The sequence below is a fragment of the Symphodus melops genome (genome assembly GCF_947650265.1).
Source record: "Symphodus melops genome assembly, chromosome: 10".
Taxonomy (NCBI): domain Eukaryota; kingdom Metazoa; phylum Chordata; class Actinopteri; order Labriformes; family Labridae; genus Symphodus; species Symphodus melops.
In genome coordinates this window covers 2,064,083-2,085,926 of record NC_136700.1, presented here as the reverse complement: position 1 = coordinate 2,085,926, position 21,844 = coordinate 2,064,083, and the positions used below count along the sequence as shown (strand labels likewise).

The 21,844-nt window shown below is 41.3% G+C and overlaps 3 protein-coding genes across 3 annotated transcripts; 1 reads left to right on the top strand and 2 right to left on the bottom strand.

The window, feature by feature from the left end:
• Window positions 1-2,099: 2,099 nt before the first annotated feature.
• On the bottom strand, window positions 2,100-12,619 carry LOC306830101 (cullin-5-like). Its single transcript, XM_079353355.1, has 19 exons — window positions 12,322-12,619; window positions 11,119-11,228; window positions 9,943-10,042; window positions 9,351-9,527; window positions 8,961-9,102; window positions 8,587-8,732; window positions 8,209-8,289; window positions 7,965-8,058; window positions 7,621-7,751; window positions 7,094-7,201; window positions 6,947-7,011; window positions 6,692-6,824; window positions 6,455-6,586; window positions 5,950-6,073; window positions 5,607-5,782; window positions 5,103-5,264; window positions 4,844-4,962; window positions 3,908-4,031; window positions 2,100-3,456 (listed from the first exon to the last, which is right to left on the bottom strand). The coding sequence occupies exons 1-19, from the start codon at window positions 12,343-12,345 to the stop codon at window positions 3,262-3,264; spliced, it is 2,343 nt and encodes a 780-aa protein (XP_079209481.1). The 5' UTR covers window positions 12,346-12,619; the 3' UTR covers window positions 2,100-3,261.
• Window positions 12,620-12,761: 142 nt separating this feature from the next.
• On the top strand, window positions 12,762-16,963 carry LOC306830106 (solute carrier family 35 member F2-like). Its single transcript, XM_079353361.1, has 8 exons — window positions 12,762-13,067; window positions 13,555-13,730; window positions 14,329-14,456; window positions 14,722-14,881; window positions 15,127-15,283; window positions 15,374-15,426; window positions 15,729-15,883; window positions 16,651-16,963. The coding sequence occupies exons 1-8, from the start codon at window positions 12,958-12,960 to the stop codon at window positions 16,954-16,956; spliced, it is 1,245 nt and encodes a 414-aa protein (XP_079209487.1). The 5' UTR covers window positions 12,762-12,957; the 3' UTR covers window positions 16,957-16,963.
• A 22-nt stretch (window positions 16,964-16,985) lies between these two features.
• On the bottom strand, window positions 16,986-21,670 carry LOC306830104 (rhomboid-related protein 4-like). The gene is made up of 9 exons (XM_079353359.1): window positions 21,419-21,670; window positions 21,208-21,237; window positions 20,849-21,004; window positions 19,869-20,163; window positions 19,302-19,434; window positions 18,679-18,767; window positions 17,961-18,026; window positions 17,543-17,680; window positions 16,986-17,439 (listed from the first exon to the last, which is right to left on the bottom strand). Exons 3-9 carry the CDS (start codon window positions 20,990-20,992, stop codon window positions 17,315-17,317), a joined length of 990 nt encoding a protein of 329 aa, XP_079209485.1. The 5' UTR covers window positions 20,993-21,004; window positions 21,208-21,237; window positions 21,419-21,670; the 3' UTR covers window positions 16,986-17,314.
• Between the last annotated feature and the right edge of the window lie 174 nt (window positions 21,671-21,844).

Genomic DNA, 21,844 nt, shown 5'->3' with positions numbered 1-21,844 from the left:
TATTACTGAAGACGATATGAACCAGTTGTGCAGTGAATCACTTATTAATGACCTGTGCACATCGATGTTTTCGATTCTGAGGTATTTTAAATATTCTGCACCCTTATGCATCAACGGATAGGAAACAGATAACCTGTCACTCTAACACCTTTATGTTTGAGCTCATTGATTTCCTTTCAAACAGAGTTTCTGTGATTGTTGACAGCTCAAAGAAGTGCTTGACCAATCAGGTAACAAAGAAGATCTCAAACTTGCCTCTATCTATTTGGATGATTTTGTGGTTCGAACAACAGAAGTCGCACATTTAGCCAATGTCTGGGTTCAACTTTAAGCTTCATTCTAAATAATTAAGAGACGGCAGAAAACAATTAGCATCTCCATTAAATAAAACTGGTTGGATAGAAAATAACATGATAACGTTTTGATGAAATCTGATGAAGAAAACTAAAAAAAAAAAAATCACACAACTTAAAGTTGATAAAGGACCATAAATATGATGAGGATATTTTAAAGTTAAAAAAGAGTCACAAGCGAGCTTCACTGTGCATAAAGACTTTAACTGCATAATATGATGAATAAGAGCAGTTTGTTTTATTTATAACAAGGCAAACTTTTTTTTTTTTTTTTTTAAATGTCCCTGCATTCAGAAAAGAGTCGATGTGTTTAACGTAAATCTGATTATTGCCGATCCATGTCTCATACTAACAGGAAGTGAAAAACTCATTCTGACAAACTGCAGTTATGTTTTTTTTTTTGTCTAGAACTAAAACAGAGGAGAGAGTAGCATTAAATAAATACTGTCAGCTCTATCAGTGTACAAGAGGAAAACGTTTAGCCAAATAGAAATATGAAAAGAGAAATATTTTAACCAACAAAGTAAAATTCTTCATAAATATAGAATATGGAAAATAAATCAATCCCACACATTCACTGTTCTTTAGTTCTTTCCTCACTGATCACAGGAGTTCATGGTTAAAGAAATCATAAGAGGGAAAGAAATCAATACTAATGGGAATGAGGTGGACTCGTTTTTTAACATACAGTGTTTTTGTTCCGAGTGCTCCGAGTGCATCGGAAAATGTTTTTTATTAATCTCATTCATTAAAAGTAGAACAGCCAAACACCCCGAACTCTCTGAATACTGATACGACTTCAGGCCTCAACTCAACCGCTCGAGGAATCACTCCAACACCACTTATCAACTTCCTTATAACCACATTTTAAAAAAACAACAACAACAAAAACAACAACCGTATTTTGCCACACTGGAGGATTCAGAGTTGACCAATAATCAGATGAATTAAAGCTGTGGAAAAAAAGGCAGCAGCATCATTTTCTACACTTTTGCACACTCTGTCAAAAAGTGATTTGTCCCATAGTGAGTTTTCAGGATGTTTTTCCTTATTTTGAAATAACACTACGGGTATGTTTGGGTGTTTTATTATTAAAAGTAGATTTTATTTTTGTGAATTACTTCCAAATTCATCTTTGGTATTTCTGTGCTGAAATCTTTTCACTTATTTATTGACACATACACAGATTTGTCTATAATAAGTTAACACGCTCTTTCCCACATCATACTAAGCAACAGTTTCTCCCACACAGAAAACCACCAAAGAGCAACTTTAAAAAAAAAAAAAAAAAAAAACTTAAGTCTGTAAAAAAAAACACATCTGTACTGAGAAGCAGCTACTGATGTTCCATGTGACCCAGGAGTGAGTCCTCCTGTCCGTCTGAGCAGGACACAGAGCCCGAGCTCCAGCGAGTCAAGGGTTAACAGACTACAGCAGGATCTAGACTAGACTCCACACAGCTCTTCATCCCCGTCTCTGACACTATCCACTGTCCTCCTCCACAATGAAGACATCAAAAAAATCGTTTTTTAAAAATGAGTAGTGTATATAGCTTCTTTACAGTGACTGATAATAACAACCACAGAGGAAATTCAAATAGCTATCATCGTCAAAACAATGAAACCTCCACGGATGGTGCCTGTTGGATATGCATGTTGAGAAACGAGGAGCGCATTCGTTTAAATCTTAAAGACTGATATCTGTAGTTTGAGACTCAAAAAAGAACTAACTTACTGTCTTGGTTTGTTTTTGTTTTTTTCTGGCATACATGTCGGTACCTGCTCACAGCTCTCGATGTTTCCCTCTTTCAAAGATTCAACAGGTTTTTAATCTCACAATGTTCATAGCACTGGTTTTTACGCACAAAATAAATAGTTCACAGATCGATGATTAACCCACACACACACACACGCACACACACGCACACACACACACACACACACACACACACACACACACACACACACACACACAGGGGTCTCCAGACATTACGTTTGACCTGTTTACAAACTGAACCTTCCACAGGGGACAAAATAAAAAAAAAAAACATGAAATAACAGGATTTAAATGGTGGCTCGCCTGAATCATTCATAGAAACAACAACAACAACAAAGTGTGACAGATCCTCCAGTGAACAGCAAACAAACAGAAATCATGAAGCAGCATGCTTTTGTGCACACATACACACATCTAAAAGATACACACACACATCCCCACACACACACACACACACACACACACACACACACAGTTTGGCAAAATACTCCTCGGTACTTTTAAGTATTCTCTCTCCGTCCATGTCCGCGCCTCCTGAACGGCGGCTCTCACTTGCAGATTTTCGCGTTCCCAGTTCAAAAACAAGACAAGGTGTAAAGTAGAAGGGATGCACAATGGCTGCTGTCAAGATGGCAGATGTGGCATTTAGTGAAAGCAAAGGTTTGATATCTACTTGTAACATTTGTCCTCCTCTCCATCCTCAATACGCCTCCTTCTCTTTTGCAGTCTGTTTGCTGATGAAAGTAAGGCAGGAAGTATTTAATTGAATCATGTCCCTATAATTTTTCTTCTGAGCTGCAGGAAAATGGCACACTGTGCAGTCCCTCTCTCCTCTGATTGACACGAGACAGCAGCAGAGACAAACAACACACTCCGATGACTCGAATCTACGCTTTGATAAAGACACTCCAATCACTCACTTTGTGTCTCACAAACACAAAACACCATCCAAACCTCTGCTGGAGAAGCTCCCCTCTCACTCCCTTTTGTATCATCACCATCGTTTGCCTCGCACGCTTCCTTTTCTTCGTCCTCTCTGTCCCTTTAGAGGTTTTTAATTAAAGCGCTGGTCTTGTTGGGCCAGGAGTAAAAAAAACCAGAGCAAGAAAGTGCTCCCTCCCTCCCTGCTCGCCTAGGCCATGTAGATGAAGGTGTTGATGTCAGTCTCGTCCCTCTTTATGTACTTATGCTCGATGAGCCACTCGATCTGCTCCTTGATCATCTTCTTCTGGGGCAGAAACATGTTCTTCAGGATCTCCACCAGCTCGGTCTGCAGCTGTGCGTTGCTAATCCTCTTCCTCATCTTCATGATTTGAATGATGGCCTCCTGCACAAGAAAAACAAACAACATGGAGACTGTTTGCATGGACTACAGGGAGACACCGAGGAGGCTCATCTACGGTGCTCTTAAAAAGGACATAAAAGGATTTGATTATTCCCGACTTAAAAAGCTTAATACATTCATTTCAGACCGCTAATAGCTAGCTACAGCTGACGGCACAGTTTCCTTCTTTTGTTTCACACGACAGTTATTTCTCACTGAGTCATGATGGACGGATTATTACAGCACAAATCTAGAAATATGAAACAAAGAGAAAATCTGTGTGAGAAGATTCTCACTTCACACACCAGACTGCGGATGATTATTTAAAGCAAGGACATAACTACTTAATGCTTATATGGAAATCATGCTTCTTCATGTTACAATAAAATCTTTAAAAAGTTTTTTTAATTCTTTTAAAGTTCAGCAGATCCTCGTGAGGCTCGTGTTTCTGTACCTGAGTTCTGAGTATTCTAAGCTGAACGATTCCTTCGTTCTCCTCCTCTCTCATCCGCTCTGTGGTCAGCTGCAGTCGGCCAATCAGATTGATCTTTCCGCGCTTCTGGACCTTCGAGTTTTTTCTGAAAGAGGATACAAAAACACAAGGTGGATCAATATCCAAAATGTTTTCCGCTTCACAGTGTTTTATGGAGCGGCATCAGTTCATCACCACCTGTGGGTTTACCAGATATGAGAGCAGTTATCAGGTGAACAGGTGTTGCAGCGATGGAAGCGGGCAGTGGAACTGCTTCAGATAGAAGTGATTGTACCCGAGCTAAGAAGCCTCTGCATGTTTCTAATAAGCTCCAGCAGCAGAAAGCTGCTCAAACTAGGATCAATGTTGGAGATGAAACATGGAGAGAGGTTAGAACGCAGAAAGCTTTACAGACCCATGCAGAGCTGGCTAAACACTGAAGCTACAGTGTCCACCACAGGCAGAGCTGGCTAAACACTGAAGCTACAGTGTCCACCACATGCAGAGCTGGCTAAACACTGAAGCTACAGTGTCTCTACATGCAGAGCTGGCTAAACACTGAAGCTACAGTGTCCACCACATGCAGAGCTGGCTAAACACTGAAGCTACAGTGTCTCTACATGCAGAGCTGGCTAAACACTGAAGCTACAGTGTCCACCACATGCAGAGCTGGCTAAACACTGAAGCTACAGTGTCCACCACATGCTGACCTGTGTGACCATCCACTCCAGAGAGGAGGGGGGATGTTTAGAGCTTGTACTGCAGTACCCATTTTAACCACTAGGGGTCAGAGTGACAAGTTGCTCCTTTAATACAAGTTTAGAAATGATTTAGTTCTTCCCATTTAAGCAGCTTTCAGAAAAATCCAGACAGAGAGTATCGAACATTTTTCTCTTGGATGTATTCACAGTAACTTACATGAGTGAGAACTCCTGGTTGACGTAGAAGAGCGTGCTGTCTGTGAAGTCTTTGGGGGAGCTGACTGAAGGGTCATAAGACAACACCTGTCTCTTCAGCTTGGGGAAGGCCACCAGAGACTGCACGAAGAGGAGAGAAGATTTGAAACATCATAATGTACGCTGCCAAGCAAGTATCCAGTCACCGCACATTAGAATACTTTCCATCCCACACTTAATAGTTTCATTTAAATAAAGTTATGGAAATATGTGAATCTGACCCAAAGTGTTCGGCGTAGCTCTGCGTCTGGCAGCTCTGTGGCTAGTTTCAGGTTCTCGAAGGTTATTCTCTCTCTGGGTCTCTGGTTCCAGGCGAACAGCACGGCCAGCTGGAACGTCGTCACCTCCAGGTCGTACTGTCCAACCTCGTTTTTAAAGGTGATCTGAGCGGAGAGGAGGACGAAACAAAGACGAGTGTCCTGTTTTAGTTTTGAAGCCTCACAACTACTTTAAAGAATACATTTAAAAGGCAGCAAAGAAAAGTAAGAAGGAATTTTAGGAAGTTGAAGTTCAGGAGACGTCCAACTTCAAGTTTCTTACGGCATCTGAGAAATGAGTTTTTCAGCCGGGTTAAAACAAGAAACATAAAGAAAACAAAGTCACATGGACTCAGAAGAATCATTGAAGAGAGGATCAGATACGAGAGAGCAGAGATTCAGGGGACAGATGTGTTTTTTTGTTGTTGCAGGAGGAACCCTCGATCGTTTACGTTACACCGTACTCACGATGCCATTGGACATGAGGTGATGCCAGTGGAGTTTGCGACCGCTATGATTTCTCTTGTAGAAGTCTTCCACCTCAGGGATCAGATCCTCCAGCTCGGTGGGGAGAGAGACGAACACTTTCTCACTGCTTCTCGACCAAGCGCCTGCGTTCAGGATCTTAATGTTTACACTGTCCGCTGGAGAGCCGAGGGAGGGAGGGAGAGTATTTTAGAAAACACCGTCTTTTATCTTTAAACACTTTGCTTTATAACTGAGACTGTGTGTGTGTGTGTGTGTGTGTGTGTGTGTGTGTGTGTGTGTGTGTGTGTGTGTGTGTGTGTGTGTGTGTGTGTGTGTGGAGTACCTGGCAGGGCCAGCCTGTTGTGTTTGTGGACCTCCTTAAAGACCTGGTTGAGGTCCTCTGAGACCTTGATGTCCTGAAACATCCTGGCCAGCTTGTTCACATAATCTGCAGGCATTCCTACTTCCTGAACAAACAAACAAAGGTTTCCACGGAAACCATCAAACACGGAACAGGATCTAATTCTCGAACATGACCTGTCCTAAATTGAAAAAGAAATGTGAAGTAATAATCTGAAGTGTGCATTGAGGCTTGCAGTGTGAAGCAGCTCTCTGCTCCTCGTCTTCTAACACACATCTGTGTTTTTCTAACTTTCACTTCTGTTATATTTAAATCTTGTTTATGGACCTAATAGAGTCAGAACTTATAGAGCCATCTTGTGTTTCATCCAGTAAAGAGACGGCTGTCTTAAACCTTTTAAGGAGTGTATGTACGGATCTACTGCCGGCTGTCTTTGATTCGAAGCACAGCTCTTATTTGAGCGTCTGACAAAGAAACCCTTACTCACCCTCAGCCACTCCACCATGTTCTCTTCAATCTCGCTGTCTGCAGAAATGTCCAGAATGAGACGTCTGGTCAGGTGGGCTTTGTGGTAACGCATGAACACGTCTTTATTCTGCACGTACTTCAACACCAAGAGCTGCAAAGAAAGACAAAGCAGAACAAGTTATTATGGGAGAGGACAGGGGTCAGAGGTCGGAGGGAAAATAGCTGGTATGAAAAGTGACTCAGGACAGAAACTCACCACTTCTTTGAGTTTCAGCTCGATTTCCTCCGAGGTGAGTTTCTTGCTTAGAGGAGTTTTCCTCAGCAGCATATCACAGTAGTTTGCTAGCAGCTCAGGACACTTTGACTCAGGCTGGGTTTTCATACCCACACTAGATGGTTGGTTGGTTGGATACAAACACACAGATGTTTAAAAAAAGAAAAGAAAAAGTGCACATAGTCGTGACTAAATGAAGTAATGCGTCATATCACATCAACGAATCAGTCCACTCACCCTTTCTGTTTCAAAGGCAGCTCCAGTTTAAAGATTGTGGCGTCGTTGACGACAGCTTTATAAGCCTGAGGGGAAACAGGAAACAGTCCCGATATGTTCGTGATACATCGACACGTGCAGTGATTTGAGTAGGTGGGAAGAACAGACCTTGTCTCTTGCTGTGAGGAAGCGAGGGTCGTCCTGAAAGGCCTCCTTCACGAGCTTACTGAAGCGGTTAAACAAAGTCAACAACTGCTCCACGTACTTCTCGGAGTCCTGGACACACACACATACACACAGTTACCCTGCATTATTTATCTCATACTTCATGTCCTCACTCATGACTTTTCAACCCAAAAATTGTTGCCTGTTATGTCGTCACAAATTTTTTAATTTCCAGCAGTAAAATCAAAGTTTATTGGTTTTTTTTTAAAGTTATATTTTGGGGTTTTTTCTTTATTGAACAGGAAGCTGAAAAGAGACAGGAAATGCTGGGAGGAGAGAAAAAGTCCAAATCAAACCAGCAGTCGCTGTGACAAGGACTATAGCTCCCGTACATTGGGTCCACTACATAACCGCTGGGCCATCATGTCCATTCTTTACAGGGTGAATAAAAAGCGTTTCTCTGAAATCATGAAGAGGAGGCTGAGGACAAACGGAAACCAGAAGTTGAAAAGGTGTGATTGTGCACGTACAGTAGTGATAGTCTCAGCAGCAGCCACCATGTCTGCGAGTCCAGCATTGAGGATATGTTCTTCCAGGTCTTTCAGCATTGGTTCGATCCCACTGGGGACTTTGTCCATTAAAGAAAACATGAGGTGCAGCCCTGCGGGAAGAGGGACGAAAATCAACGCCACACATGGAAGAAGAAGCACGTTCCTTAAATCCAACACTCAGGGACTTTACAGGAGGATGTGAAGAGGCAGTTCACATCTACAGCTGACGAGACCCCTTACTAACACTTCTTAGATGCAGCCGATGCATCACAGTTAATTTGGATCAAATGTGATCGATTAGACGACAGTGCAGCAGTACTCACTGTCCGTTTCATTTCGTTTGATCATCCCAGGACACTCGGCGAGGATTGTCTCTTTGAAGGAGGTAACCAGAGCGTTTACACAACACTCCATAAGCTGCAAGCATCGACACAAAGCAAAGGCTCCAAAATAAGGACACACAACACATTCAAAAAAAAAATAATATGCAGAAAATTCAACTAAGAATGACTTGTGAAGTCATTTAGCAAGAAACTGAAAAACATGAAATATAACAAAACCACCTACTGCTTGAACAGAGTTACATTCACGACGTGTCTCTAAATATCTGAGCGCTCTCTTCTCCTCTTCTCTCAGCTTTGTATCAGCCTGCAGGGAAACACACGTGAACATCAGGTTACACACACACACACACACACACACACACACGTGTTCTCCTCACATCTGTTCACAAAGATGTGAACGCTGTAATAAGGAGGCTGTGTTGAACAAAGAATAGAGAAGGGTTGATTAAATGTTTGCTCTACAGAAACATGCAGTCTTCCATTTTTTTTTTAATATGATCAAGTTGAAGCTGTTAATGAGGCAGAGTATTACTCAGCTGTAATCTTCCCCATGTGTAAATGCATCCTTCTGCTGCACACGTCACTCTCATTTGAGGCTTACATATTTCATGTAGTTCTGGACGCCATTCTGCTGCAGGTAGGACGGCGCTTGTGTTCGGTAAAACCTCTCCGTGGAGTCCAGGTACGCCTTCTCAAAGTTGTCTCTGTAGATCTGCAACTTGTCCTCTGGGTTCGAGCACAGGTTCACTGACAGGACAGAAGAACGGGGAACATGCTCGTTAACTTATTTTAGTTTGAGGTAGAACGGCGGCAATTATATACCGTAATTAAACAATATATCGTTTCTAGTGTTTTTGTTCATCCTGTTTGTGTGCAGCACTTTGAGTCAAACACATTTACATTTCATAAGGAGGCAATAAAGCGTAGCGTTTACATACATATCACTGGTGATTATCCTTCAGTGGCTTCTCTTACCGTAAGACTCTCGTACGCCTATAACGAGCTGAGAATCGAAAGCCTCCCCCTGCCGCTCGGCATGCACCAGCTTCATGGCGCTGTCCTGAAGGCGGCTCTTAATGTTGGAAAAGATCGACTCGTTCCACGTGTCGAGCATCAGCTATAAAAGACAGCGGGGGGGGGGGGGAATGAACGTACAACAAAAGCACCGCATCGACTTTGAATGAAAAAAAGTGACTCCCTGATTTCTGACATCTTAAGACCAGCCAAGTCCGATTTATATTTCAGTACAGTTTTACAAATGTGATGTTTTCCCTCCATCGTTATCTGGCTCTTCTTCCTTCGTATAGATCAACAGCTTCTCTCTTTTTTTCTTCGTTGTGATTTGTAATACTCGTTTCCTCTCACCTTGCGCACGATGCTGTCCTCCACGTTCGTCTTCTTGTTGCTCCCCTGTTTGCCCATCAGCGTGATCTCCAGCTGGCAGAAGGGTTTCGGGAGGATGTCGCACTGGGTGAAGAACTTCCTCCACTCCACGATGTAGGCCTTGAGCAGCGCCGTGTCGTCCTGGTGGCTCAGCACCCGCTGCCATGACAACAGAAGAGGAGCTTAACTCATGAACGCATGCAAGGTAGAAGAAGAACACAGCTTCTCTGGGACACGACTAATGACTTTATGGATCATGATAACGTTTATTATCGGAGATTTTTTTAATCACTTTCTCTTATGTAAACAACTGTAGCTGTATCTGAACTTATCCAACAGATGGCGGCACTGAACGACAGAAACACAGAGTGCTGCTGAGGCCTCCATGTTTATCGGACTGTGTCATGTTGTGTGTGTTACAGGGATGTGAGTTAGCTGGAAGGTTAGCTTGTTCAGACATCAGCGTGTGGAAGAACCTTCAGATGAAGGTCAATGGGCCGTATTTATAAAAACAGACAGACGAAAACAACGAAGAAACTTGAAACTGGGAGTGATCCAAACACACTATACTCACATTCTGTGCTTGTTTGATGAAATCTAAGATGTCCTCTTTGAGGGCTTGGTGGATCTTGGCAGGTCCTTTATCATCCCATAAACAAACAGCGTGGACATCTCTGGAGAGCAGGCGGAAAAACAACGTCACAAAAAAAGTTCTAATAACGAGCGAGAGCAGGTTTATGTGACGTTCGTTACACTTCACAGAACAACACATTTGACATTCATACTTTTTTTTTTTTTTTTTTAAATGTGGTCTTGCTCGGGAACAAATACGATTCAACATTTTCTCTGATATTTTTTCGCACCAAAAATGTAGTTCGTGCAAAGTCCTTCAAGCTTTAAAGAATATTCCTGTCACATGTTTTAAAGGTTGAAAGAGCGAGTGGGGAGGAAACATGCGTCAGATTCAAACTGGGCCACCCAGTGTGCACGCCTCCGTACATGAAGCGTGCACACAAACCACTAAGCCACCTCACTGTTCACCATTTGGAGAAGTTATTACACGAAAATGTAAATCTTTTCTCTCTCTCTCTTCCTCTTCTTCCTCAAAGCCAAAAGCAGAAATCACAAACTTCTCCTATTGACCACTTTTACTCTGCTATCCGCTCTTTGTTTGAGATGTTGGGGTTAGTAAACAATACTTATTACACATTAATTGAAGGGTTTTTAATCTGTACCTTCTACCCTTGAGTTTGGATAATATGTTGACAGCTTGTTTTAAATGTTGGATAGCAACAATGATCCTCTTCACTTAGGCTAAACTCAGAAGAGTCCCACGCAATCACAGCTTTGAGCTAAATAAAAAGGTACCAAGACTGAAATTTGGCCGCCTTGTCTGTTTTAAACAACAATGATAAACTACACTTCCATAAATGACTCGAACAAAAGTAGATTTATGTGAAGCAGGAAAAGACAAGTGTGACATTTAAAGAACGGACATGAGACCCTTCTCTCTCTCTGGGTTTATGAGTGGAGCAAATCCAGCAGGCTCATCTCCACATTTATGACATTTTGTGGGGATAAAGTGAAGAACAACAGCTGCTGGAAGAAACGTAAACCCATCAGCTGAAATGCTCCAAAATAGTACGCTGCGTGTTTTGTCATCCAACGGTCTGAGTAATGCAGCGAGTCGCACACCACTTTGTTAGATAAGACAGAAAGACAGGACGTGGAGCAGAGGGGTATCTCTTACGAGAACAAGTCGAACCACTGTTGCTTGGTGACGGCCTCTTGTCTCAGCAGCTTGAGAACGATGGGCCGCATCAGATCCCACTTGTCCTCAAACTGCAGGGACCCTTTGTTCTGGATGGGAGACACGGGCACACACACAGGAAGGATTCAAAAAAAGCACCAGGAAGTGATGTCATGAAGAATAAAGACAAACTAAGTTAGAATCTCATATATCAACATTTTACATGTGTCTAATAACAATAAGTTAGGAAGGTTTTTTTCTTGGTTTAAAATTGTGATTTTCATAATTGTTTTGCTGATTTATCCAGATAAAGAGTCGATGAATACTTTAAGGTTAAATGTGCTAAAAATGTCATTTCTTATACAAATCAGTCGTGCAGCTGGAAATGCTTCAGGTCTATGAGGGGTTTCACTGTCCCCCCCCCCCCCTCCCCCCCAGAGAGGTGAGACATGGATCATGGTTGTAGAAAAATGACTCTAACACTGCTTTCATACACATTGAGTACATTAGTGGATTAATCTTTTGCAGGACATGTGTTGATGTCTGCGCACCTGCACTTCTGTGACGTCACCTGCAGGTGGGCGGACCTCCTGTCAACGCTACCTGTCGTTGAAGCCTTATGGCAGCTACCTTACCAAAGACTGAATGACATATTTCAAAAGGCTAATGGTGTTCATATGAGACCTTTACTGTGCAGCCAATCAGCTGTTTTCTTTGCGCACGTGCAGAGCCGACGTTCATGTTGAGCGCAGCTCGCTTTGATGGCCGTTTAATTATCTATCAATACCAATGCAGTATTTGCACATTAGCAACAAAAAGCATGAATAAGTTGACAGTTGTAAAGGCTGTCCTGTGTCTGAGAGCTCTGCAGGGTCGTTCTGAGGGTCTGATCCGGGTCTGCAGAGGACCAGGTCTGATCTCGGATCTGCACGGGTTTTGGTTCAAAGTCATCCGAGCAGAAAAGCTGTCGTTTCGTTTTGAAGATATCTTGTGTTTTTAAGAAATTAGACTCAGAAAAAACACCGGATAACGACAACGGTGGTGACAGTGACTTCAGACATATCTGTTGTATTAATTCACGTCACCTGTGTTCGTGTTAAATGGACCAAACAGTATGAATATACACACAAAAGTATGTGACTGTAAATACCTTAAAAATCTGCACACCCATATGGGAATATGATATATTCAAGAGCTTCTTACCTTTAACAAATTAGACGTCGCCATGTTTCTTCAACTTATCACCTCGCGGATTCTCGCGAGAACACGCGCTCGCTCAGGATTAGGTCATGGTGACTTCACACTGAGATGTATATGTTCTTGTTTTTCACACCAAAATGATCTTCAAATTGGCACAGTTTTCAACTGAATTAATTACAAATAAATCACGTGGATGAAAAAAGAAAAATAAATAAATATATCCCCACAGTAAATCTCTAAATATTAATAATTCATTTGTCTTGTCACTGAGATGACACAGATAATAATCAGTGTTTTAATTAATGTCATTATTTCTGACTACCTTTTCTGAGGGGGAAAAAACCGCGATGATGAAGCACTTTTCCTCCAAAATGAGTTTTTATCTCATCAACAGATAACGAATGAGAGTGAAGACAAGAAGAGGCACCTTGATGACTCCTTTAAAAAGTCTCTTTCAGTTCTTATCTCTAAGTGCTGCAGGCTGTTCAACACATTATTCACACTCACACAGATAAGACAAAGATTAATCTTTGTCCTCTGACTCAGTTAATCATTCAGCTCTTGAAATGTAAAAGTGAAGAAGTTAAAAGCTTGCAGCAGTTTAAATTCAGAGGATTGCTCCATCGGCCGAGTGAAGACATGGATACCAAAGCTTCAGAAGAGACTTTAAGGGACGTGGACGATGAGAACCAAAGCAGGGGATTCATGATGAGGATCAGGAAATTCAATGCCAAGGAAGTTTTCACCTGGTAAGTGAACAGATGAAAGAAATTAATCTTAAAGTTTTTATTTATGGTAAAAAGTCAGTCTGTTCTGAGGACTGTTACTTTACTGAGGCCTTGCATGTTATTGGTTGGTCATGTACAGATCATTTACACAAGGCCTGCTGATCAGAAGGGTTGTATTGGTTGAGCACTAAGACAAAGAACAGAACAAAAAAAGGCTTCAACAAGATATTAAATTTAAAACATAGTAAAACTATATATACGTTTTACCTTTTCAGTCAAGGTAAAATATTTTTTTTTTAAAAAACTTTTTAACAAAGCCAGAATAAAACAAGTAGTTTTTGTTTATGTGCCAGGCAAACTTTCCCACCTCCTTGTTTTCATATCGATACGAGTGTTATCAAATTTCTCATTTTTGAATAAAACTTCTTTTGTGAGACATTTTCCCCCGTTTAATTTAATTTAGCTATTAAGAATATTGAAATATTTTTTAAAGATTTGCTTCCCTCAGGCACTTGGCCAAGACGTTGGCGATGGGTCAGGGCCTGGCTGTTCTCGTCTGTGGGACGGCGGTCTCCTCTCAGTACCTGGCCACACACTTCCACGTGAACACGCCGATGCTGCAGAGTCTCCTGAACTACACTTTGCTGTGTGCCACCTACACCACCATGCTGATCTGCAGAACAGGTAACCATCTATCTCTTAACACCTGAGATAATACGTGTCATGACTTATTTGTAGCTATGAGGATTGTTTACATGCAAATTTGAAATCTTATGCTTAAATTCTAATCAAATCAGGTAAAAGTGTGATGTACAGTGAGAGCAATGCTAGGTTTGACTTTAGGCTCCTTCACATGAGCATGAAGCAAATACAGGCTCATTTACACGTCCCCTATATGTACATAGCTACAAACACAGTATATTCTGAATTAAGTGTCCAACACTTACAGGAATTTGTTCTTTACATGAGTTCCTTGAACTGTACTTAAAGATAATGGTCTATTCTTTGACCCCCAGTATGTTGACAAAATGTAATTTAAGTGTCTGATTACGTCCTCTGTCGACAGGCGTGCACACAAATACAACTTACAATTGAGTCAAGAAAGCCATTATTTTAACTATGCCAATACTTACAGATGATATAAGAAGATTTTTGTTTGGGGAAAATTCATTTGGAGCTCTCCTGATATTCAAATGATCATGCAGAAATGACGGATGAAAGCAGTGATTCACTGACTCAGGCTTTGTGTTGAAACAAACTGTGCTCCCCCTTTAAAACGTAGGGGATGAAAATATCTTACAGATTCTGAAGCAGCGCTGGTGGAAGTACCTCCTGCTGGGCCTGGTGGACGTGGAAGCCAACTACGCTGTGGTTAAAGCATACCAGTACACCACCCTCACCAGTGTTCAGGTGGGTGCTGGTTGTTAATTTGTGGGTGTCATTGTTAGAGTTTAAAAAGAACTGATCTAATTGGGGAGCTATGTCAAGTTTCATGTCAGTGAAGCACAGATTTCTCCTTATTTATAAGAAACCTTATAAAATGTTTCAGCTTGTGTCATTCATTTGATTAAAAATAATTTTAAATAATTAGTTTTGTTGTGAAATGAAATGTGCATACTCTTAATATTTTATATTAAATGTTAAAACATGCTTCTGGTTTTGTTTCCGTCTCCAGCTGCTGGACTGCTTTGTGGTCCCAGTCCTGATGATTCTGTCCCGCTTGTTTTTGAAGGCACGCTACAGGCTGGTCCACTTTGTAGCCGTCTGCATCTGTCTCCTCGGGGTGGGAGCCATGGTGGGAGCCGACCTGCTGTCTGGACGAGACCAGGGCTCCAGTAAGAGCTCACAGAGTGTTTATGAAGCCATAAGGAGAATTATGAACATTTTACGTATCACTATACACATAAGATGTCGTAAATCTTTTTTATGGCTGCAAAGGAAAGTGTGCAAAGTCTGATAAATGTCCTGAAGTAATCCCTCAATCAGAGAGGGTCAGGGAGTAGAAGGGTTCGGTTTAAAAAGTAAAATATCTCTGGGTGCGTTAAAGGAAAAGTCCAAAGTTTCCCCTTCCTCTCCTCAGCCTCAAACATCTTGTTGGGAGACGGCTTGGTGCTGATCAGTGCCGTGCTGTACGCTGTGTCTAACGTGTGTCAGGAGTACACAGTGAAGAACCTGAGCAGGGTGGAGTTTCTGGGCATGGTCGGCCTGTTCAGCACAGTCATCAGCACTATTCAGATGTAAGCATGTTCATGTGGGTCCCATCATCCTCATGAATCTTTTGACATCACTTTACCTGACTTGTGATTTATGTATTTCTCCTTCCATAGGGTGATCCTGGAACGGGACGAAGTTGCAAACATCAAGTGGAGCTGGCAAGTCGGTAGGTGTTCATCCACTGTACCACAGAAACATTTGGAGCTGGGGATCCAACCCCCGACCGTCCAGTTCAGAGACGACCCACTCTGCCACTGAGCCACTGCCACCCCAGCTAGTTAATTAATAGGCTATATCTCACATTAAATCCAGATCATTTTGTTCACAATCAGCCAGTAGTTTTCATTTGAGAACAAATAAACTGGCGACTCCTAAACCATATGCTTTATAAATCTTCAATCTTAGCAGACTTAGGTTATTAAGCTGAATAACAAAGTTTCCCTGACTTGATTCTGTCTGTCCTCTCAGGGCTCCTGTTCGCTGCCTTTGGGTTGTGTATGTATGCTCTGTACAGCTGTATGCCGATCGTGATGAAGCTGAGCAGCGCCACCTCCGTCAACCTCTCCATGCTCACTGCCGACCTCTTCAGCCTCTTCTGTGGTATCTTCCTCTTCCAGTACAAGGTGAGCGGACACACGCACAGATCCGCCCTGATTGGTCAACTCTTTATTTTTAATTTGTCCCATGAGCAACAAATCACCTTTCTCCCCTGTGAAGCACTTAGAACTGAAATTGAACTTGTCTGAAAGGTGCTTTATAAATAAAGTTTGACTGAATATAGTCACCATCAACCCCAATGTGATCAATGTTTGAAAAACCACTACAGCGATCAGGACTATCAGGAAATTATCAATCATTTTTAAAGTCAGAGGTGAGCCAAAGGCAGTGTGTGAACACACACACACACACACACACACACACACACTCTTTAACACTTCAACACTATTCCTTCATCCCAACCCGTCTGAAGGTCATGGTGACCTGCTGATTGTTAAACCGAGGCTGCAGTGTTGATGAATGATTACAAGACTTCTGCAAGACTGACTCTGGTCTCAGGGCCAGACCTCTTTGAGGACTGTAGTCTGTGTACACGAGGCTCACACACTAACCACTAGGCCACCATCATGGACGTAAACACAACTCCACCTGAATGTGGATGTTTCTATGACTCGGAGATATCTCATGAAAAGTTACTGAGGTATTATCATACGAGAGATTGTGTCATTGTTGTGTTTGTTTGTTATTGCTGCCCCCAAGTGGCCAGAAAAAAAAAGTTTTTGGGATTTAAGATTTAAGTTGAACGTGTCAGCAGATAATTATGATGAATTATAACAGAATAAACTTCCCAGAATAATAAAATCAAACCTGTAACCTCTCTGTCCCGCCTCAGTTCTCTGGACTCTACCTGGTCTCGCTGGTGGTCATCCTCATCGGCTTCATCACCTTTAACGCTGTACCAACACCACAGCCTGCCCCCTCCCCTTCCTCGTCCATCTGTGAGGACGGTTCCCATGACAACCCTGTGGCCCCTCAGGATGACATCCAAAAGCAGGAAGTCTCTGTCAGGATCACCACAGAAGAAGAGGGGCAGGATAGAGAGGAGCAACGAGGGGACAGAGAAAAGGTTGAGACGAGGACGAGGCAGAAAGAGATGGGAAAGGATGTTGTAACTGTTGGACAAAGCACTAAAATGTGAAAAAAAAGCATCAAAATCCTGTCAATATGTCACGTTTTATATCTTTATATACATGTATTTATAGCTTTTATACAATGTAAACAAAACTTGGTGTACATAACAAAAATGAATTAGGAAAAGGGAAATAAAAGATCACGATAAAGGCAAACAGTCGCAGATGTTTGAAGCTTTTCTTGGTGTTGTTTTTGCTCATAGGCCTCTGAAAAATAAAACACCCTCAGCTACCATTGTACAAAATGTGGAAACATATTGTTGATTGATAATTAGCTAATCGAGTAAAAACCAAACTGCATGGAAATAGTGAAAATAAGACACTGAAGATTTAAGATACATGTGGAAGTGTCTTCTCAGTCCAGCATTAAATTCTTCTCCCCCTGTTTTGGTTGAAAAATCGTTCCAACCTCTTCAGTCGGTGTTGTCTGAGCTCCTCCAGTGCCACCTCCTCCTCAGTAGGGCGTCGAAAGTGTCTCTGCCTGGCTCGCCCTTTAAAATTGAATGTCATTAAACGTGTTTTCATTTCTGACTCCAGCTTGTGTCGACAGTAATTAAAAACTAAAACTAAAGGAAACAATATTTTCTTTCTCACCTTGTTCATTCAGGCTGTTTCTAATCGCCATTTCTATCTGCTCTTCCTCTGTCATTCCTGAAATATCGGATTCTCTCTCAGCAGGATGATATCTCCCGCTGTAATCTGCCTGCTGTGGATATTCTCGTCCACTGTAACCTAAACACACATTCAAACACAGATCCACTTTATGACTGATAATCATTTGAATATTGTAAACTAGTTTTAAAGTCTCCTTGATCAGGGACACAAAATAACTAAAATACACAAGAAATAAAACTTGTTTTTGTTATTTTAAAGGTATTCAGTAGAAACGCTCTGTCATCACAGTCTTCATGTTTGCGTTTGAACATTTCTGACTTCTGTGCCATCATGCAAAGAATGGCGCAGGATTGTGTTTGCAGAACTGTTGCATAACAAAATCTGAGCAGTGTTGTACCTGAAGACCGGAAATAGGAAGTTGAGTGCCGAGGAACTTGATTATTTCTGACGGATGAGATGAAATCTGACGGAGAAAAACATATGGATGCAATGAATATTTACAGAATCGATATCATTCTCTGCCTTATTGTCAGTTTACATTTAACATTCAGACACACGCTATGGCCAAAAGTCAGCGGACGACCACACTCATGTTGATTCTTACAATCCAGCTGAAATCCTCACAAACAAGTATTTACAAAATGGGTCATAAAGGGGGGAGAGGGGTCACATTTCTGTCCTACTTGATGCACCCTGACCAGCTGACAGTGATTTGAAGTTGAAGCACCAAAATGTAACAACAGTCAGTAAACAGTCAGAAAGAGGACAGTGCATAAAAAAGAGCTGCAGGCGTCACGCCATTGAGCGTGTTGGGCGGAGAAGCGTGGAGCATGCAACAAATAAACTCTACAGCAGCAGAAACATGTTCTTTGGAGTGATGACTCATGGTTCACTATGCAGCAGTCTAAAGGACACGTCACAGCGTGGGGCCTACTGTGGAGTGGGGTAAATTAAAAATGTGATGGATCAGGTTCCCAATGTCTTTTGATCATAAAGTGAACATGAGCCCTCAGTGACTGCAAAATATATTTTTGCTGACAATGACTTCAGGTAAACTAGTGAAACTGCACATTTATCGAAGAAAGCAACACACACACAAACACACATGTCCAGACCTGCACATGTCTTCATGATGGTCTCCAGTGGACCCACAGTGTACAGCAGACCCACCAGGATACCTGCCAGGTGGCCGATTAAAGAGGTCCTGAAGCAAAACAATGAAAAACAGTCTCCAGTAAACAGCATGCTATTCCAGTGTAGACTGCTGTAACTGGAGAAGAATATCACAACAATTAAACCCTTAAAGCTTCAAACAAGACCGTTTGTTTTTATTTAACATTTTCAATGCCTGGGGGAGGGGCTACTGCCCTTTGTGATGTCATGAAGGGAAAATCATGGCATGGAATGAGCTACTTTAATCAGAAAATACTCCTTAAACATGTGCAGTGCCAGATCTTCAAAAAACCAAACATAAAAAAAGAATTTTCACACATTTATTATTCTGTTTCACTTTCTCTATTCTGTTTGTCTATTTGTCTGCCTGAGAGGTTTCTTTCTCTGTGATGATCTCATAGTTACAGCTTAATCTGCACTCTAACTTCTTTAAATTTACTTTCTGTTTGCTGAATTCAAGTGTGAAAAAATAACATCTGAACGGGGTGTTCTGTTCTATATATCTCTCGGTGCACTATGCAATGCCTCATGAAAATACTGGTCTTTATTTGTTGCAGTATCTTACCCTGGAGCGATCAAATAAATCAGCACAAGCTCCACCCAGCTCGCGAAGCGGTTGGAAACATGAATCATCAACATGTAGGTCTCACCTCCTGGGTCGTAGTGATTATTGACCACCTTCAGAGCAAACACGACACCTGCAAACAGATTTGTGTTGAGAAAGAATCAGAAACAAAGAGATGATTTCATGAGGTGGTTGAAAATTCAATATATATATAATCAGAAGAAAATGATCCAACTGGTTAGACACTTTCACATGTTATACATAGAACATTAAATGTCCAAACTCATATTTGTTATTTCTAAATGTATTAAACTTTAATACATTTAATAATTAAAGGCTTCAGCTGATCGTAATTATCATCATTTAATAGTCAGCAAACTACTTAATTAAATTATGAATTCATCAGAAAATGACTTTATTGACTGATCAATGTGTATTATATCATTACATTTTGGAATATAATAGCAATTTGTCTTTTAGCAATTAACAGTTTTTTCATCACTCAATAAAAGCAAAAGCTTAAAGACAATAAAAAAGGTTCAAACAATCGCCACATAGTCTCAGCACCTGAGAAGCCAACAGCACACTCTTGTACCAATCCTGCAAGTGGATCCTGCGAGTCCACCATGAGGTCAAGGAGCCAGGCCTGCAGCAGCAGGTGGACGACTCCTGTGAGCACGAAGAAGACCGACAGCATGTAGAGGAACCAGGCTCCACCTAGACGTCGCTCCAGCCAGATCCCTTTCCAGAGGAGGGACGCCATGCTGAAGTAAAGGTGCAAATCATCGGTGTGATGCAGGGGTGACAGGAAGAGGCGGCCCCACTCTTTATACGTGTACACTCGTTGGAGGTTCACACAGACCTGAACAAAAAAAAGATCATTTATATATGTTATACTCGTAGAGGAGTATCCTTTAAATTAGTTTAGTATATTTGCACATCATGGAAAAATCTGACAGAAAAAAGTGAACAAAACTACATAGTTAGTTAGTTAGTTAGTTTATTAGTTTAGTTGTCAGGGACTATGTTCAAACAATAACATTAATCTCACAGAGAAAAAAAGCTTCGTACCAGATTATAGCAGTTTGCTCATTTCCATCCAGCTTTACAATTCAAACTGGGTCCTAAAGGGGTCAGTGACTTTAAATGTATAGCACCCGTCATAGGATGCCATCTTTTCAGAAATTCAATTTAAAATTATAACTATAAAAAATCTATAGCATATATGACCAATCAGCTTGCCAAAGGCACAGCGACTGTCTTTTAAAAATTGCCTCTCTACTCTTACCAAATCAAGCTACAGTCTTGTGACCAAGAGTTATAAAATCAACCAACCAAAACAAACCTGAAATTCCAAATGAACATGTAATATCATGTTTATTTAAGCCTGGCAGAAACACGCTGTAACATTCACATTTATGATTTATAGCTCCAGTAATTTGTCTATTTATTGTCCAGGGACTGTTTGTGTCTCCCTGAAAGACAATGACTGTGTTTCTTAGAGCATTTAGTGGTAGAAATGCTCCTCATATGAAACTGTTTGTTACCTTCTCCAGAGGACCAACAGGCAACATGTAATGATACACGTTGAAAAGCAGGACGGTAAAGGTGACCACTGGGATGTTGTTCAGACCCTCCTGGAAGAGCTGGACCACCAGAAGCAGCAGACCCAGCTGGAAGCCTCTCTGCATACTGAAAACACCCTGTGGAGAGAAAGTTTAACATTTTATATGGAGACTCGTCAACCTTTTGATCAATCCATGTTTAAACAGTTTGTTAGTAATTGTTGAAACAAATTTCCCAACTCCATCATGTTTTATATCACAAATACCAAAGTCAGTACCACTCTGCTCATTAAAAATCAAAACATCTCAATCTACAATCATCAAACTGCATCAGAAAATACCTGGTGTGCTTTAGATGTTGGCTTTAGGACCTACAGTATAAAATAAGAAAATAAAAACGACGAGAGTCCTGTGCCTACTGATCTTCCTCATTCCTTCAATTGTTATAAACACCAAAGTTATTTTAGACAGGAAATGCAGATACGTAAATCATCAGGCTGCAACAAGTTAAACCGTGTTATATTAATTTATGCAAACTTTAATTATACTTACTTTGACTCAGATTGTTTGTGTCCGCTGTTAAACTTTGTTTTGTGTATAAAAATGGATGGGTGGGTGGAGCCGGGTAACCTTTCTGTCATGTTGAATTATTTTTCGTCCTGTCTCTCCTGGAGAGAACAAGAAACGAAACCTTTTTCTTTCTTTTTTTTTGGCGCAATTTTATTTATTATTTAAAATAATAAGAGTAAAGCTTTCTTCAAGAAGAATAATGTACATAAACGATCAAACAAAACAGTAGCACATTTAGATAAATAAACCCCCCCCCTTGCATAATATGAAGTTTGTAGTGTCTGACTATGCAGACATGAAACGTTACATCCCTCTTGTGGTCACGATGTAGGACTGCAGTTTACATGTTTTTTACACCCCCCCACCCTTTGTTGACATGTGACGTCACTTCCTGTCAGTGCGGCGTCG

Excerpts from the sequence above, each read along its gene's own strand:
- LOC306830101 (XM_079353355.1), bottom strand. The coding sequence starts at position 12,345 with ATGGCGACGTCTAATTTGTTAAAG. Across the intron at positions 9,103-9,350 it reads AGGACAGCATCGTGCGCAAG|CTGATGCTCGACACGTGGAA; the intron begins GTGAGAGGAAAC and ends TGTCTTTTATAG. Across the intron at positions 6,074-6,454 it reads ACATGGTGGAGTGGCTGAGG|GAAGTAGGAATGCCTGCAGA; the intron begins GTGAGTAAGGGT and ends TTGTTTGTTCAG.
- LOC306830106 (XM_079353361.1), top strand. The coding sequence starts at position 12,958 with ATGGATACCAAAGCTTCAGAAGAGACTTTAAGGGACGTGGACGATGAG. Across the intron at positions 15,284-15,373 it reads GTCATCAGCACTATTCAGAT|GGTGATCCTGGAACGGGACG; the intron begins GTAAGCATGTTC and ends CTCCTTCCATAG. Across the intron at positions 15,884-16,650 it reads TCTTCCTCTTCCAGTACAAG|TTCTCTGGACTCTACCTGGT; the intron begins GTGAGCGGACAC and ends GTCCCGCCTCAG.
- LOC306830104 (XM_079353359.1), bottom strand. The coding sequence starts at position 20,992 with ATGCAGAGAGGCTTCCAGCTGGGTCTGCTGCTTCTGGTGGTCCAGCTC. Across the intron at positions 18,027-18,678 it reads CATCATGAAGACATGTGCAG|ATTTCATCTCATCCGTCAGA; the intron begins GTCTGGACATGT and ends TTTCTCCGTCAG. Across the intron at positions 17,440-17,542 it reads AAACAGCCTGAATGAACAAG|GGCGAGCCAGGCAGAGACAC; the intron begins GTGAGAAAGAAA and ends TCAATTTTAAAG.